The sequence below is a fragment of the Branchiostoma belcheri genome, unplaced genomic scaffold (assembly GCF_001625305.1).
Source record: "Branchiostoma belcheri isolate BF01 breed outbred unplaced genomic scaffold, Haploidv18h27 scaffold13, whole genome shotgun sequence".
NCBI classification, from domain to species: Eukaryota; Metazoa; Chordata; class Leptocardii; order Amphioxiformes; family Branchiostomatidae; genus Branchiostoma; species Branchiostoma belcheri.
In genome coordinates, this window is record NW_017802713.1 from 1,600,775 (window position 1) to 1,618,089 (window position 17,315).

General features: G+C 40.4%; 1 protein-coding gene across 1 annotated transcript in view; it reads right to left on the bottom strand.

The window, feature by feature from the left end:
• The window catches only part of LOC109463911 (glypican-5-like), a 48,684-nt gene extending 42,976 nt beyond the window's left edge, over positions 1 to 5,708 (bottom strand). The window contains exons 1-2 of the mRNA XM_019760803.1: positions 5,413 to 5,708; positions 5,057 to 5,215 (exon numbers count right to left, since the gene is read on the bottom strand). Of these exons, the coding sequence (XP_019616362.1) occupies positions 5,057 to 5,215; positions 5,413 to 5,584 (331 nt within the window). The 5' untranslated portion in view covers positions 5,585 to 5,708. The remainder of the gene's footprint in view (positions 1 to 5,056; positions 5,216 to 5,412) is intronic.
• Positions 5,709 to 17,315: the final 11,607 nt, after the last annotated feature.

The following is a 17,315-nucleotide window of genomic DNA, read 5'->3' on the forward strand; positions in this document are numbered from 1 at the left end:
AATGCCCCCCAATCGCTCTCTGTCACATCGATGGTTACACATCGGCTTCACACCCTTCACAAACAAAAACACAACATCGCGGACACCCTACCCCCAAACTACCCCGGACAGTTATGCTAATCTCTTCCTCGACTTTTTGTCCCGGCGGTAGTTAGACACGGCAGGGTTTTCACGTCCACGGTATTCGGACAAGAAAAGACTGGTGTGCAATTGAAAGGGAGCGGTTAAATGCTCACTTTCTCTTTGTCCCGCTCAAACAATTCAATGTTTAAGTACAGAAGGGTTTGGAAACAAGCTCTTTTATCTCTGACCTGATGCCCCCCTCCCACCCTTTTCTCCAAGATGTTTGTAATGCAACAAGCCACTAGTTCAGAACCTCTCTTTTATTACTGTACAAGTGACTGCTCCGTGCTCTATACATAGCTACTAGTACTGTATCTACCTGAATCACACAACTCAAAATAGAGACAAAACTTCACAGAAATGACTACCGAAAATCCCCAGTTACTCATAAATTTGATTTGGCTTTGGAAAACTTTAGCAGAATAGAGAGTAATATCAAGCTATTCAAGATCAAGAAACCTTAACACTAACAGTATGAGGACTGAGATGGTTACTAATTTACAGGAACTGAACAAAGACGTTACTACAAAGACTGAGAATGGCCAGATGCTGGCAACAGACATAGCCTGCTTTCCTGCACTGCAGGATTGTGTATCTATCGCTTGGCACAACCAGAAACAAACGCCTGGAGCATAATTCTCCGTCTAAGACCAGGCTTTCATGTATCACACCATGGCTGGCAGCTATACGACCCTGGCTGCGAGTATAATACCATCTGCCAACGTTTGACAGGACAAAAAATGAACCGCAGCCAAACTATCAATCTTTTTGTGCACAAAGTGGAAAAATAATGATTGGCAAAATCTCCACCATTGATTACCTTTACCTAAGGGTATTATTTTGAATGGAACTTGTAATTCCATGGGTGTAATTCCATGGGTGTAACAAATGTAACAGCAGCACACCATTGCTATAGATGGTAATAACAATTTTTATGTATTAGTACAATTACGTGTCGTTTTTTCTACAAAAATAAACTGCAGCCATTTTCTTCTCTCCTCTCTTTCATGTTTGAAATACAGACCAGTGCATACACTATCACTGGTAGTGTTGATGATTGAACTTACATAAACTTATAGTCAGTAATAATTTTGTTTTGACTTTTAGGCTTATCTTCCAAGAAGGTGTTCCTCATTTTCTTTCTAATGACCTTTGAAACTGTTGTTACAGAAACACTCTTCAATTGTTTGCGTGTGTTTGGGGGATCAAGACAATTGTTGATGAACAAGTTTGGCCAGTAATCCAACAAAACAAACACTTTGTCTTTCACCTAGCTTGGCTCGATTTTCCATAACAAAATCTATTAGCAGTCAGATATGCATAATTGAGCTGATAATGATATCATTAAGCTGTGGAAAAATAAACACCTCTGAAAGCGCTAGTTCCCTGTGGACTAAACAAGTGATCCCCGACCATATGTATGTTCTGCTACCCTGACTACTGTGTTTCCAAACAAGGGTGACCGTTTCATTTTGAAAGAACCAACCACGAGGCTTGTCCAATATTGAGACTTCCCTTTCCAGTAGTGTTCTGTCTGGTGGCCACGAGATTTGTGTCGTTTTGCTCTGCTGCACAGGGGTCACACGTTGACAGATGTGGCACTTATGTGTTAGGTCATAAACCATGTAATAGCTGATTGAGGCCTTTCTACCAGCTAAGCCAGCTATTATACAATGCAAAACCTTATTTACTTTAAAAGCTTTGTTATGCCTCTCAATATCCAAATAAACACACCACCTAGTACTAAACACGTCCACAAAAATTGGTCTAAAGGACAAGATTGTAGCAACTGTTCCGGATCAGGTAGCCATGTTTTTAGTGTTTCCGAACATCCAGATGTGCAAACTACGAAACATTCTCACAGTTCAATAAGAAAACGCACAGCAAAGTGTGACTTTTCTACACATACTCAGTGTGTTCCACTTTTTTAGGTAGAACAAAAAAATCCCTTTCATCAAGTTCCAAACTTATGACTCTCTACAGCAATGTTTTTCCAACACGACTTCCGAAGTTATGCTTGTTGAAAATCTGGACAAACAAAAATGTTGCCACAGGTGATGCAAAGGGCTGCTTTTTGTTTTCTGAGTGGAAAATGGGTTCAGGAATCCAGAAATGTGACCCACAAAGGGCCTGCTCCATACCCCATGGCAAAACCCTCGACCCTCCAGACCAAACATTCCAAACTGCCTCCTCGAGTCCTTTTTTTCTGGAGCACGGGAGGGCGAGTGTGTAAGTGTTTTCCTGGGTAAAAACGGTACTCCAGATCGGATTACACAAAGGCAGGTACACAGGATCAACAGATCAGCTCGGAAGTCTCACCAATTACACCTGTAATGGTCGACCTGGTGGGGATCAATCTTGCTTACATCCCTCAACTCATTCAAACCCATCGGCTTCCTAATGAACGCACACCATTGATCAATTAGTAGACAACACCTCGGTTAGATCAGATAACAGCCTCTGTGACTCACCCTACAAGTATTTGTACACTAGGACTTATTTTACACAACACTACACTTGCTAACAAGTGGGCTTCTTTCCTAGTTCCCCCCAGCTTGAGTTATATCAGTGGTAACAGGGTTCAGTTGACTAATTGAATTTAGCAGTAAATTCTGTCACGAGAGAGGGAAAATATGGATGTCTGGTTTCAACCCCCCTCACTGTGAACGCTGTGTGTGGCGCGGCGAAACCCACGCTGTCTACCTGTCGTACAACCTACTAAATACAACACCTTCCTTTATGTCTGTCTTCCGCAGTTCAGAGAAAATGTCTGACTTGGGTCAGACAGTCGTTTCCGTATCCAGTCCAAACTGCCTCCAGGCCACATGGGCCCTCTTGTGAAAAACTCTGACATATACCAGCGACTACAGCTAGCACAAGACACCACTGTGTGTGTAAAACGTCTCATCCAAAACTTCCTTCTCACCAATCTAATTTCTTTTCATCACAGTCGTTGGAAAAACGTCTCACAAAGGGATTTAGAATCGGAGCTGGTAAGGCTAGACTGCAGCTAGTCAAATCATCCGGCTGGAATGTCGTTCTGCAACCAAATCCTGTTTCCGCCGCCTATTGTCTGCACAATGGCAGCGTACAATGGTATCAAATGCCGCATATGGTCGCCCCGTACCCCCGCACAATCAGCAATCCAGCCGGGTGACTGATTGCAATAAAGCAGTGATACACTTTATGGCTGCATTATGAAAATACAATGAGAAGAGTGCATAAAATCCGCACACGAAAGGTCAGACGCAGCTAAGATTGATAAGATGTAATGATATGGAAATGGGGTCGGGAACTCCCGTTGGAAGATCGCCGGGTCCAAGGCCCTGCACGATAAACTTGTTACAGCCTAAAAAGCCTCAAATTAATATCAATAATATATGATTTCTCCCCTGTGCTTCTGTGCAACCATCCGAGATGCGGGAATCGCGGTATATATGCTGTGAAATGACAAGAGTGATGTAGAATCGATACTCCTGGTAATATATGGGAGATCTGTGTCAGTTACAGTGCAGGGGTCTCAATGTGCTTCTGAGGTACACCCCATGGGTCCAAACCCCAGGGGAGCGAAATTAATAAAATAGATTATGCCAAACAACCTGCAATAGTCAGCCCATGTCTTTCCAAACATCTCAATACATGGTGCACACCGGTGGGAGGGCCAGGAAATGTGCACATAAATTATTCAACTCTCCTGCAGTGCTCTACAAGCATACTAATAAAACTTTTAATTACATTGTATGGCGAGGTATATCCATCAAAACTCCGCCGCCAAATAATATCCCCCACACCCAGTGTTTGTAGTCTTGCTTTAGTTGTGTAGATTTCAAGTGTTGCTGACTAGCCAATCAAATTACAATAATGACTCACAATCTTAATCTGATTAATCCCAGTAATCTGTAGAGTGATCAAGGAGAGCTTTTAAGAAATGATACTTAAGTGTGTCTTCTTCAGTGTTCTAAGCAAAATGGCTTGAATTTTTTTTGGGGGGGGGGGGGAATGGACATACACACTGAAGTGCAACAGTCCCCAAATCTTACACTACAGCGATTCTTACTACCAATCGATACAAACCAAATCATTCTCCAATATAACTGACAGGTAGCTTATTACTGGGGCAGACTCGCTGACCTGGGAGAGAACATTGGGTGGTAGTGGCACATTTATTACGCCAAATGTCCTTCTTATAGCCCTAAAAGACTCAAGGCTTCCGCTCAAGAAACTTAATGTTACAGGACTTTGGACCACAGAGATGATAATGTTCCTGTATCTTTACCTTGGGCGCAGGAAACAAAATAAACAGGGACAGCCTGGTTGAGTTTGTGTAGACTTATACAAACCAGATGCGGTCTGGGAGGTTAAGATGGGCTTCAGATGATGACTCAAAAGCAGGTAATTATGAACAGGCTTTTGTCTATCTAATGATGGCACCCCTCACCTAACCCCACCCACCTCTCCCCCTTTTTTGAAGACACTGCTTGATGCACATAAATCAAACACATGCATAACACTTGGCGACAAGGTGTGAGCTCTCCTTGTTAGCATAATAAACAGGAGTCCACATTGCCATACCTGGCCGCACAAACATGTCCAAACTTGTTAAAGGGGGGCCAAAAATACATCATTGGGGGAAGTTCCCCTGCAGTCCTCACCCACACACAAACTGGGTATCTGATATGTTTAGCTACTGAATTAATCCCGGTCGCTTGCCCGGGATCCAAGAGCCCTGCCTCCCCGAATAACTCACATTGTGGTCGCAAATTGATCGTGAAACGGAACACCTCAAGTATCCCTCTGAACGCTCCGACCTTAAGTCAACTCGGAGAGACAGAATTACCTTAAGAAAAAAAAAATGCCCTGACTTCTCGACCCCACCACTACAACAGATCAAAGTACAATATGGTGAGATTTATTATAAAGTTACGCCACAAACCTTGAAACCTGGCGGCGTTTTGAGACACCAGATATTTTAAGTAAGCGCTCGTGGACTGGACGACGTCTTGGAAATCCTTCTTGGAAGCTTCCAGGTACTTGTCTTCCATTCTCTTGGTGCAGCAAGTTTTCCCTTTGGAGCAGACAGCCAGATCGTGTCCTGTGTGTGTACATACGACATAAAGCAGGGCTCCACATACCAGCATGGCTACAAGTTTCTAAATAATGCAAAATAAATGCAACAAATTCGCACACAACCAGGGAATGGCGCCGGCAGACCCACATGGGTCCGATCCGGGCTAAAACGTTACAATTGTTGGTAGTTTTAGTATTTAGGAGTCAGATTGAGGGGCATACCTATGCGCGGTGCTGTCGGCACGAGGTCCTTGGGGCCCAAACTCTTGTACACCCATGCTTGCTGAACTTCTCTACACGTCGGGACTACCGCCGCGTCGTCTTGGACTTGCGAGAGAGTTCCCCCGACAAAACTCGCCGCCAACACCGCCACCAACAGTCCCACGCGCGCCATGGTCCTCCAACAATCCCTCGTGAAGCCGCTGAACCAAGCTTTCCCACTGTAGCACCGTATTTAGCAAACTATAACTCGACTACCGCAGCCATAGACACACTTCGACACTCCCGAAATGACTCTTCTGGGCCAAATTGCAATAAATATTGCAAAACACCGAGGCGCGCTCTGGTTGGCCGTTACGCCTAATTAGATCAGAAATCTCGGCCGCTCATTGGTCAGAATCACGGGGTTGCCCCATATATGGAGGTGCGGAGATGAAAAGGTTCCGCGGCGGGACTTTTTGTCGTGACGTCAGTGTTTGCACACCTTTGACGCATCTTTAGTGTAGGTGGCGATAAAAGGTGCGCCTTTATCAACTTGTGAACGTTTAGCAACAGGACGCAGTTCCTAGGACCCAGATCTCCATTACTTCATCGTGAGTAATGCTTCCCTTCCTGTATTAGCGTTAACCAAGGTCAACTTTGGCATTGAGTTTCACCTTTTGACTTGTTGTAACAATACGACAATTCAATTAAGTCTTTTCCTGTACCTTTCCCATTCTTTTTTCCGGTCTATCTTCCTAGACAATGTAGATTTACGCTCTGCGGTTTTACACAAGTCTTCGACCTGTTGTAATGTGTTTATCATTGCTTCCGCATAGCAACAACTTTCGCGGGAAATTTCTGCAGAAATCCTGTAGTAGAACATGTTAAAAAGGATACTGGCTCTTTTCACCATTACACAGAAGAACCAAGGAAGGGCTAGAAGAGGAGTCAGCACCTTTTTTCTGCTAGCGATACCCCCAGAATGATTTTTGTCGGCTTTTACAAAAAGACCCCCTATAGGTGAACTGCCCAGATGGTCACCGCACTGGTAAATTCCCCTAACAGTTGGACATTATCTTTCTCGTTGCCAGCTTAAAAAATTACCTTAATTTTAAGCGTAACGCTACAAAAATGTTTCCGTGTATGATTCCAATAATTATGATTGATATCTAAAGCTGACTTTTTACTTTTGAACATTTGAATAGTCAGGGTATACATTTTCAAAGTGGTATCAAAACAGTGCATGTTGTGTAAGATCTAGTTGTCTCTTGGACAATAATATTTCTGTTTAGTAAAGTGTGTGTTTTAGTTACGCGTAATGATTTGGGGAAGTTTTCTCTAATTGTCAACAACAGACAACAAGACACTATTGAAAGGGATGAAACTAAATCCAGTGTTTATATTCTTGATGCAAGTTTCGAAACCAATTTGCTCAAATTTCAATTAACAAATGGCACCACAACGTAATAACACAGAGTCAATTGTGGGGAAAAAGAAAACAGCACAACAATGCAAAAATCCAATTCAGGATAATGCACTGCTTTGAAGAGCTGGGTTAGTTAATTTTCCTCAGGGACTTTTGTATTCAAAGTGTCATTGTGGTAAAAACACACAGTGTACCCAGGGAAACACAGGAATCTTTGCATGGCATGGAGACTCTTTGTTGCTGTGGTCCTAGGGGACCATCCAACAGTTATCTGGGAGGAGTACAGATGAGGGGGGTCCAAAAACTATCAGGACCTGGGGTGGAAAATATTTGTGAAATGTCTTGGAAAATGTGCAGATGTTTAAGCTTGTCTTTTCAGAGACCATGTCATCTTTTGTACTTTATATAGGTTTAGGTTAGTGAGGGAGACAAAAAAATGGCCTATTGCTACCAAAGTTGCATTGAATTTTAGTATATAGACATATTGGTACCAAAATTCCCAAAGGCAATTGTCATAGAATTCTAGAGTTTTGTAGGAGCAACACTGTTTGCAATTAAATTGGAAGCCCACTGCATGTAACGTTATTTTAAAAAAATTGCAAATTGTTCTTTTTGCTGGTGACTTAAAAGTCTCTTAAACAAATTACCAACTTACCTTGCCCAGGTAAAGTTATCACCTTTACCTCTAAGGTATCTAACATTTTTGGTGAACTGAAGAATAACACAGCCATCTCTCTGTAACAGTTAACAGCTGAAAAAAAACATGGTACCGCTTTAGGGCCGGAAATATCTGCATCCAAAAGTCTCTTAAACAAATTCCCAACTTACCTTGCCCAGGTAAAGTTATTACCTTTACCTCTAAGGTATCTAACATTTTGGTGAGCTGAAGAATAACACAGCCATCTCTGTAACAGTTAACAGCTGAAAAAAACAACAACATGGTACCGCTTTAGGGCCGGAAATATCTGCATCCAAAAGTCTCTTAAACAAATTCCCAACTTACCTTGCCCAGGTAAAGTTATTACCTTTCCTGTTAAAGATACTAATATCTAGCATTTTGGTGTACTGATGGATAATATAGCCATCTCAGTTCGCTCTCTGTAACAGTTAGCAGCTGAAAAAGACATGGTACCGCTTTAGGGCCGGAAACATCTGCATCACAAATTCTGCCCGAGACCGCCATCAAGAGCCGTATGAATGCGGGGATCCCGTAATGACATGTTGAAATGGAAATCCTTTGGATATCTTCCTCCCCCAGACAGATAAGACAGATGAGAGAGTGATTGATCTAGAAATGAGCCCGGCTAACGAGATCAAGCAAAGTGCTCTGTTGCTGACATTTATTACTCATATGGTGAATAATGCAGAATCCCGGGTCTTAACAATGCCTGATGGAAAGTGGAAATGTGATTCGGGATGGCATCAAATGTAGTACACGGAGATCAAAGCTCTGATGACTGGCATTAGTATGTGCTTGTGAGGCGACGCACAGAATTAATGCAGCAGAAAAAGGGGTAAAACTATGGAAGTAAAAGTGTCTCCGGGCTTATCCGAAATCCGAACGACATTCTGAAAATGCCTTGAACTTCATGGCTTGGCAAAAAATGTGTGAGCGATTCACGTGCAAAATAGAGATGGTTTGAAAGCTGCACCTGTCAGATTTTATAACTTGGCCTAAAAGCAATGGGTCACAAAGCACTGTGCCAGCACTTTCCAACCATCTAAGTCTTCATCATAATTTGGTGCAAGGTTTTTGGCAGGTATGTTTGATGGAGATTTGATTGACACGGTACATTCCAACAACCTTTCAAGTCTTCTCAAAGAAGAGCATTGAGTACTAGTATGTCACAGACAGACTAGCTTTGACATTTGATGTCCCTATCATGTCACATTACAAGCTGCATCTTGAAGCAGAACAGCTTTTGCTGAACATAAAGAAGTGGAAAAATTGTGAAGCATTTCCCAGTGGCAGCGTTCTTTTCCAATCCGAAATGGCAATAATTTCTAGCAACTGCATCTCTGATATTCATAATTTTATCATAAATGCCTACAGGAATCATCCTCATCCTCCATTGGCAATTTTTCACGGCCTGAAATAATGCGATAGGAAACATCACTTGTCGTTTCTTGCCTTCTCTGCCATCTTTCTTGCGAGTAACTTGTAGTTGGAATGAATCTAAGTGTCAGTGATAAAGTTAATGTCACTCCCCGTCAATCTACCTTTGTGTAATCAGTACAGAAAGACATTGAGAGAGATCAGTTTCCGGTGTAGCGTGCAGTAAATCGAGTGATACAGTCATCCCTGAAATTGACTAGCCTGTTGAACATGCAAGGATACTAGCGTAACAAGGTACGGTAATCTTTTTAGATCTAAATAGTCTCTGAACAGAAAGTTCAAACCACTTTCTAGTATTACAGTTAATCAATGTTTCGGGGGAAGTGGATTTAGGGGAACGACATAGAGGAGATTGTATCATTACTGCTTCTGGCTGTTTGTGTGTGATGTCATAGTTGCTATGGCAGTTGATCGAACATGGAAAAGTCAGACCTATACATGTACATGTATATTGTAAGCTCTAAGCTTTGTGCATGTAACGCATGTACTTTTGCTATAATAAATGTACTTGTCAATTATTATCTCTTCTGTTATTTTTTTTCTTTTAAAACTAAAGAGGAGTCACCTAAGATCCAAATACTAGTACTGTACCCAAAGGGAATCTTTCAAAGAAAAATATCAAGCAATCTTTCCATTACCCAAGAGATCCTTGAAGCTTAGAAAGAAATCCGCCTATCCACACACCAGACTTTGCATTATTCCTGGAAACAAGATAGCTTACAGGTAGCTATAATCTCCCAGAAGCAAAGAGGATGTACTAAAAAAAGTTTGCAGCCTTTTCCAAGGATAGTGTATCTGAGTCAGCAACTGATGTTGCAGTTATGACATTCCTCCCAATATCTGCTTGGAGATCAAGCAAGCCCCTTTTTTTAATACACCTGAATCTTGCACTTGTTTTTAATTGCCAAATCATCTCTCTGTTAACATTTCATTGCAAAATACAACTTCGTCTATTTTTTGTGTATCAGAAACTCTAGCTTTAATATGAACCAAGACAATAAATTTTTCTGACCTACGAAAACAAAAATCATCAGAATTCTGTAGGTCTCTCTTGTTTGATTTGATCTGCCCAGAGCCCGGGATATGGATGCTTGATTGGTTTGTAGTAGTCCAACTAAAAGGATCCTTATCATGGTTTAGTTTGCCAAGGTCAGACTGGGCATAGCTTTGGTTTTAACCTGGAAGCAAGAGTTTAAAGTCATATCATTTCACCTTGACTTGAGGGGTAGAGAACTAGAAATCAGCTGTGTGTGACATGTTATTCTTTAGACTTTAGACAGAAAAATGATAGTTTCTACTTTGTATATATCTATGTACTGCATTTTGGAAGCTATTGTAGGCCAATTTAATTTGTTGTTTCTCTCATTTTTTCTGAAGAAATACGAAGCGACAGGGCAAAAAAATAAAAGTAGAACTAGAAACAGAGCTACTAGTAGGCATTCTAATAGGACTCATAGGAGCCCTGAAGTCTACATACCTGGCTGGTTTGTAATTTCAAACTTTTAATCAAACCACTGCATTGATAGATGGAAAAGCTGTAAGAACTCTGAAGAGAAGGGACTTTCTTCAACTGTTAGGGCCAAGATATGAGCATTTCTGAGTTGATTCAGAGCCTGAAATGTTTTAATTTTTTTTTGCAAATCGCAAAAAAAAGAAGCTGAGAACCAGCAAATCAAATTGGTGTGGCCTTACTTCTTTTTAGAGTAGAATTGTGTTGAAAACAGATGTTATGTTTTGTGGTACTGTTAGTGATTTTCTGTTTGAAACATGCCGACACAGCAGGAAGACTTGTTAGTTCAAGTGGAGACAAAACAAGAGGCATGTGGTAGGAAGCTATGCAGACATGATGCCATGGAGCAACAGTCTCCGTAGTTCCACACTTGAAACCGAGTAAGCTAGGTGGAAAGGAAAGCAAAATGTCACACAGCTTTTGACTTTTGCCATTGAAGTTCAGTGTGCTAGTGAAAATGTCACGAGTCATGTAACGTTTTTTGGAGATTTTGAATGCATTTATGTAGGTGTCAGATGCAGATGAATAAATGCCAAGTTCAAAGTGAAGTTTCAAGTCTGTTCTCTTTGTACATTTGCTTTGTGCAATACTGTTTTTTCTGTTTGAAAAGTTAGGCTTGAAGTAAAGAAAGAAACTATTGTACAAAATGTAGCTTCTTGTCAAAAACATGTATCATTATGATTATTTATCTTGAAAGTTCACTTTGGATGAGTCCAATTTCTTGTGTTGGATGTTGCAGTTCAAATTTGTTTCAGAATGTCTCATTTTTGCAGATATCTGTTCCAAATACATAAAAAAACATACATTGAATATTCCCTGCAAAGACATACATGTATAAAACATTGCAGTAGAATGTCCAACATAGTCACTATGATGTAGCAAAATTGACTGTTCACTCAAACGTTTCTTCAGACACCCACAGGAAGTTAATTCCAGCTGATCTGCGATGCGGTCCGCTTCCCTGGAACCATCCGGTCCCATCATTCCTACAATAATTTCAAGTTCAAGGATATAACTAATGACTTGAAAGCATGTGTAGGGCCATTCACCCATCCATCAGGCATCGTTCCACGGGGACCCAGGTGGTCTTCCCTCTCAGATAACCATCTACGCAGATTCTCGCTGGGGCTCATGAGGTCCTGGGCTTTAATTCTTGCTTTCTGGGGAAGTAACTAACTATGGCTACATTAGGGCAGAGGAAATGGTTTCTGTCGGGTCAGAATTTAGTCCAGAAGGGAAAGGGTACAGAATTTCCTGCACTGCATTTTGACGATGTGTGTTGTTTGCATGGTGGAATGTAGATTGCTGTGCTGCGCTGTAAAAGATATGCAGGCAAGAATCAGGAATAACAAAATCTATATAATTGAAGAATAGAACAATGTAACTTATATTGATGTAACTATTTGGGTTAATCCTGCATTTTTAAATCAATAATAATTTGATTAATGGACAATGAGTAAGGCAAATATAAGCGATATTCACAATATATTAAAATATATGATGTTTCAATTGTTGTTTGAAAATATGCATCCTCTGTACTGTCTACTTTGGACTGCATTTCTTGTGTTTTATGTCTTTTTGTGTCTTAAATCAACAATGACTCGATTACTGGACACTCAGCAAGGCAAAAATAAGTAATATTCACAAAATATTGAAATATAAGATATGTCAAATGTTGTTTGAAAATACAACTCCTATGTATCTACAACTTTGGACTTCAGTTCTTCTGTTTCGTGCCTTTAAATGTTCGGCCCCAAATCCCGCTAGTCCATGTTATTGACTTGACGTTGCCTAATGTAGGGCGCTAAAACTTGTATTGGTTTTTTCATCGGGTGATAATGCTCTCATTTTTCTTCATTTGGGTGGCTGGAGTGTAGCTAAAGTGGTGGCTGGTTTATCAGAACTGGTGCATAATGTCCGTTTTACGGGTCAGGGAGGGTGGGTAGAGTGACTGGTGAAAGCTGTGTGCAGGCAGGAGGCTAACCTTACAGTCTCTATAAAATACTGCCAAACTTCAGGAACCACGCAGGAAACAACTTGGCTACTGAAATTTGGTCCCACAATAGAACAGATCTAGCCTGGGTACCATCCGGATTTTTGCTACGCAACGCTAGAAAAAAACGGATTTTTGCTACGCAACGCTCGAAAAAATCACTTTTTTTCGAGCATTGCATAGTGAAAATCCGGATGGTACCCAGGCTAGAACAGAATAGTTAAATAGTAAATGTAACACATTTTACTAACTTCATGCCAAAAAGGCTAACCTTACAGTCTCTATAAAATACTGCCAAACTTCAGGAACCATGCAGGCAACAACTTGGCTATCAGAGTGGTAATATCGACGATAGGCAGAATATATATATGTGCATTTCTTGAAGTTTACTTTATTTCCACTCGTCAATATTCTTATCTAAACATGCTATGGACGAATCAATGGATTTGTCGGGGGAAAACCTCAAATAAAGTATGCACCCCGACTTTGGCGACGGCCCGAGACACTTTTGGGATTTTGAAAAGTTTAAAAAGTGCGTACTTTATTCCGGAAATTTACGGTACTTCTTTTACCGACTTTATGCCACAAACATAGTGACTGTTATAAATTTTCTTTTACAGGTTTTACAATCTTTTAATGACTTTATGCCACAAACATCTTGACAAACATCCCTAAGACAGTCCTCACTGACTGTCTTAGGGATAAATAAATCTTTTTTCCAAATTTCTGTAAGTTTTCAGAGATATTAAAAAAGTCCACTCTCTGTATCTAAAATCAGAATACACATTTGTTCTACCATGTTCTACCAGTAAAAATGAGCTATAACATTTTTAGACTCCTCACTGACTGTCTTAGGGATACATAAATATCATGGTAAGATATTCAATTTCTGTAAGTTTTCAGAGATGTAAAAAAAAGGCCCGCTTTCTGTATCTAAAATTAAAATACACATTTGTTACAGGTTTCTAATGTCAAATGGCATCGGTGTGCCATACATATTGGTTTGACAATTGAGAAATTGCCTTTTTTTCCATCAGATCAAATGTGTATGATTGTACTGCAATGGAGTCAAGATAAAGTTGAAATATTGAATTATTTGGTAATGCAATTTACTGAAATGTCCGATGCACCAATGTCCAGTAATGTCCAGCAATTATGGTCAAAATCCTTTCTGGCCAAAAGCCTGTATTTCTGTAATGGAATATTACATCAAACTTCACGCTAACTCAAAACAAAAATGGTTTTATTAATGCTTTTTCATCTATCTAATGGCATCTTTACCTTAATGTATATAGGATTACAATTTCCGATGATGTCATAAATGAAATCATATCGTACAAATAGAGTCGATTCCGCGTCACCGAGTGGGTTTTTTCTCCATGTTTCTAATACGTTTGAATTATTTAGAAGAAAAGAATACCCTACTAACAAAAGTTCTAAATTTTTCAAAAATTTGAAAATGAAAATTTGAATATATTTGAATTCATTTATATATTTCTGAAACATTTTGAAAGTGACTGTACAAAGATCTCTTTATTTAGAATAAATTTGAATTACCCATTTGTTTCTTTCACTATTCGAAATATTTAGAACTATTTCAAACAAATGAAAAATGGTAGATGTGGGTAATTGCCCCCATAAAAGTAGGTGCTAATCCTACTCTTCTGTATTCTTCTGTATATTTTTAGATTTCACTGCTGGACACTGGTGGCTCTTTTGTTGTAAGGCATCAATGCCTGACACCCAGGCAGTCTACCCTGTACTTCACAGGGATGTGTGAATTACTTCCTTCCCATCCCACTGACCTATTTACAAAATGTTAGAAATAATTCGAAATAATGGTAAAAAATGGTAGAGTGCTGTTAGAAATATTTAGAAACTATTGGAAATGTCATATTCCACATCAGGAATATTTCAAACGTTTTAGAAAACCAGGGAATTATTTAGAATATTGACAAGATGTTCAAAATATTTCCAAATTATGAAATTTCTTAGACAAACAATTACAAAGAATTCAAAACATTTCTAAATAATGACAATAACAACCCACTCGGTGACGCGGAATGGACTCTAAGTCCATCAACTTTCCTGAATAGCGTTCGATATAAAGTTAGCGTCAGGGGAGTATATTGCATAGTGATAGAGCTCAATTCCCCAAAGCATAAGGATCACCAACCCTCAAGGGATGTTACTCATCTCATAGCAAGTTGTTCATTAAAAAGTTCCTCAAAACGTGTCAAGATAATTAATGATGGCCAACATTGTGACTAAAGTACTTAATGATTACTATTAATGGCTTTGGGTAATCAATGTGGAACTTTCTGTGGAGTTTCTGCTCCTATACCCATGTACCATCAAGTGTTTAAAGAGGTACACAGTAGCATATGGAGGTTTAACTCTTTTCAGAAATCTCTCTGAAAAAAGGAGCAATGTCTCTGAAAAAAAGTAGAAAAGTTTAGTTTTTCTTTTATTGGTGTGTACACCTAATGAGCCAGATAGTAATTCAAAAGTTGCAGCATTTGGTCGAAAGAGGCATTTGACTTCATCTGGACTGTATACTATTCAAATAGTATGACTAAAGAATTTATTTGAAAAAAAAAAGTAATTTCTAAATAAGGCAATCTTTATGATATTAACACATACCGTTTCACTTAGCACATTTCAGTCAGTATTACATACTTCGGGTATTTAAACTGCAGAAACAAGCCCCAAGCTTGCAAGATAAGTCCTTTATTCTGTGGGTGGTACCCTAAAAATCAGCACAGGGACCTTCCCGTAACTATTTTTTGTCAGAATTTTGTGAATTTTTGCTCCATGAGGGTCAATATACATTGGGACATGTGTGGTTTCAACTGAGTATGTAGATAAGTGTCTAGAATATTGGCTTTGAAAAATCTGGTTTCCAAAATCCTAAAAACTGCACTGGATACATTTAAGATTCCTTTCTTGGATGTACATCCCGTGACAGAAGTTGTAGTTTCTTAAGTCGTAGTCACTAGAGTTGGGATAAGGTCACAAACTCGGGCGAGGCGAGCGCCTTCTGCGACCGGGATGGCTCCCAGCTCCGGACCATCATCTGGCGTCATTAAGGCCCCTCCATCCGCTGATTCTCTAACCAAATTCCCTGCCTATTACCCCAGATCCGGGGATAATGGCTCGCCGGCATTCCCAAGGATTCCAAAATGGAATTGGTTCAACTGCGGCGGCCATTTGTCTTTCCGTAGTTAAGGGGTTGATTGGGAGTTCCAGGCATGACATTGGAAATGGGCAGGGCTCAAAATTAAAGGTGGTCCAATGGCCACTGACCACTAAAATGTAACTTGGCACAACTCAAAAGACACCCATGGACATTTTTGGGACAATAGAAAAAATAACCAGAATGTCAGTCCTTCTTTTGTTTATTCAGGTACACATCCTGGCTTTTGGATCAGGAAAACTCCCCCGAATATCCTGTCTACTCTGCAATTATAGTGCGCCTGGGAGTCAACATAAGCAAAGTTGACTTCAAGTTGAAGTCGTACAATAAAAAAAAACAAACAGGTTGGGACAGATCATCTTCACATCGGGACAGTTGAAATTTATTTTTTGGGACAGTGCTGGGACAATAGGAAGAAAAGTTAATTTCAAGGCCTGAATGGGAACTGCAGACTTGATGTTGTACAGCCTTCAGTATCCAAGACTCCTCAGTTATCCATTTTTATCTGAAGCTTTATGTTTAAAGCTTATCTATTAGCGTGCATGGACTCACTGTAATGTATTTGAGTCACAATTCTAGATGCAATCGATCCATGCAGCTATAACTTTTCTTCTATTATAGTTTGGGTGGATGTCAAAAAGTTATGATAAATGCTTGGGAAACATATTTCTTTGCCGCTAGCAATAATTTCTTTGAACGGAGCATCCGCTAGGGAGGTGGGTCTTTTATTTGGTAGTGCAACTTATTGATATTCTGTGCTGATCTTTATCTTGTTGTACGTCTCTTTTAGAGTCTTGGGGACAGAACTTTTGTGTGTTACGTTTCAAGTGGAAACATAATTGTAACCTGTGAATAATTGTTTCTGCCGCTTTTTCCCAAGGGATAAGAAATGCCAGTGCAGCTGTCGAAAATTTAACTTGTCTTGCAAGTTTGTTGGTCTGCTTAGTCACTTCGTATTGAACATGTCGTTCTGAATATAAGTGTCGTTTGCAGCTTTGCTAATGCCCAGATTAACCAATATTGATTCCGTGGCGGTTATTCTGGCATTTCCGTCGGTAGGATCCATACGAAATGTTCATCCATCTCCATCTGAGTCCGTGTAACACGAGCGCACACCATTACCACTGAGCCGGCCCCGCTCCCTGATTTGACACGTGTAATTGCGGCTCATCCCCGCGCCCATCCACCCTCATTCCGCATAAACCCAGAACTCCCGAATATCGGAGAGCGGAACATTGAAAATTGGCGGTTAATACTGTCTAGATTCCCTCAAAGTCGTGCACAGTTTTCATGAGAACAGTACAGTTGGCTTCTGAATGCTGATTTTTAAACGGATGGTTGTCGTTGATGGAAGAAGGGGTGGGGGTAAGACAGGGGTGAACATCTCTTATACTGAGCCACGTCACTTCACACCTCAGTTGTACTTAGTCTCGGGACTTCAGCTGTCTTAAAGACTTAAGTCTTGCTGAGAGTACCTGACACTGATAAGACACATCTGTAAGACTCCTTCACACCGCATTCCTCGCCCTTGACTTTGGGTCGGTGATAAAAGTCTTGCCGTTCCTTTCCACACTTCAAAGTTCATCCCCGTGCCTTTTATGTCGGACACCTGACCTTGTGTACAATGCAGTCCTGATCTTGCAGTGCACAACAAGCTTGTCTTCACGCTTTAGTCAATGCAAG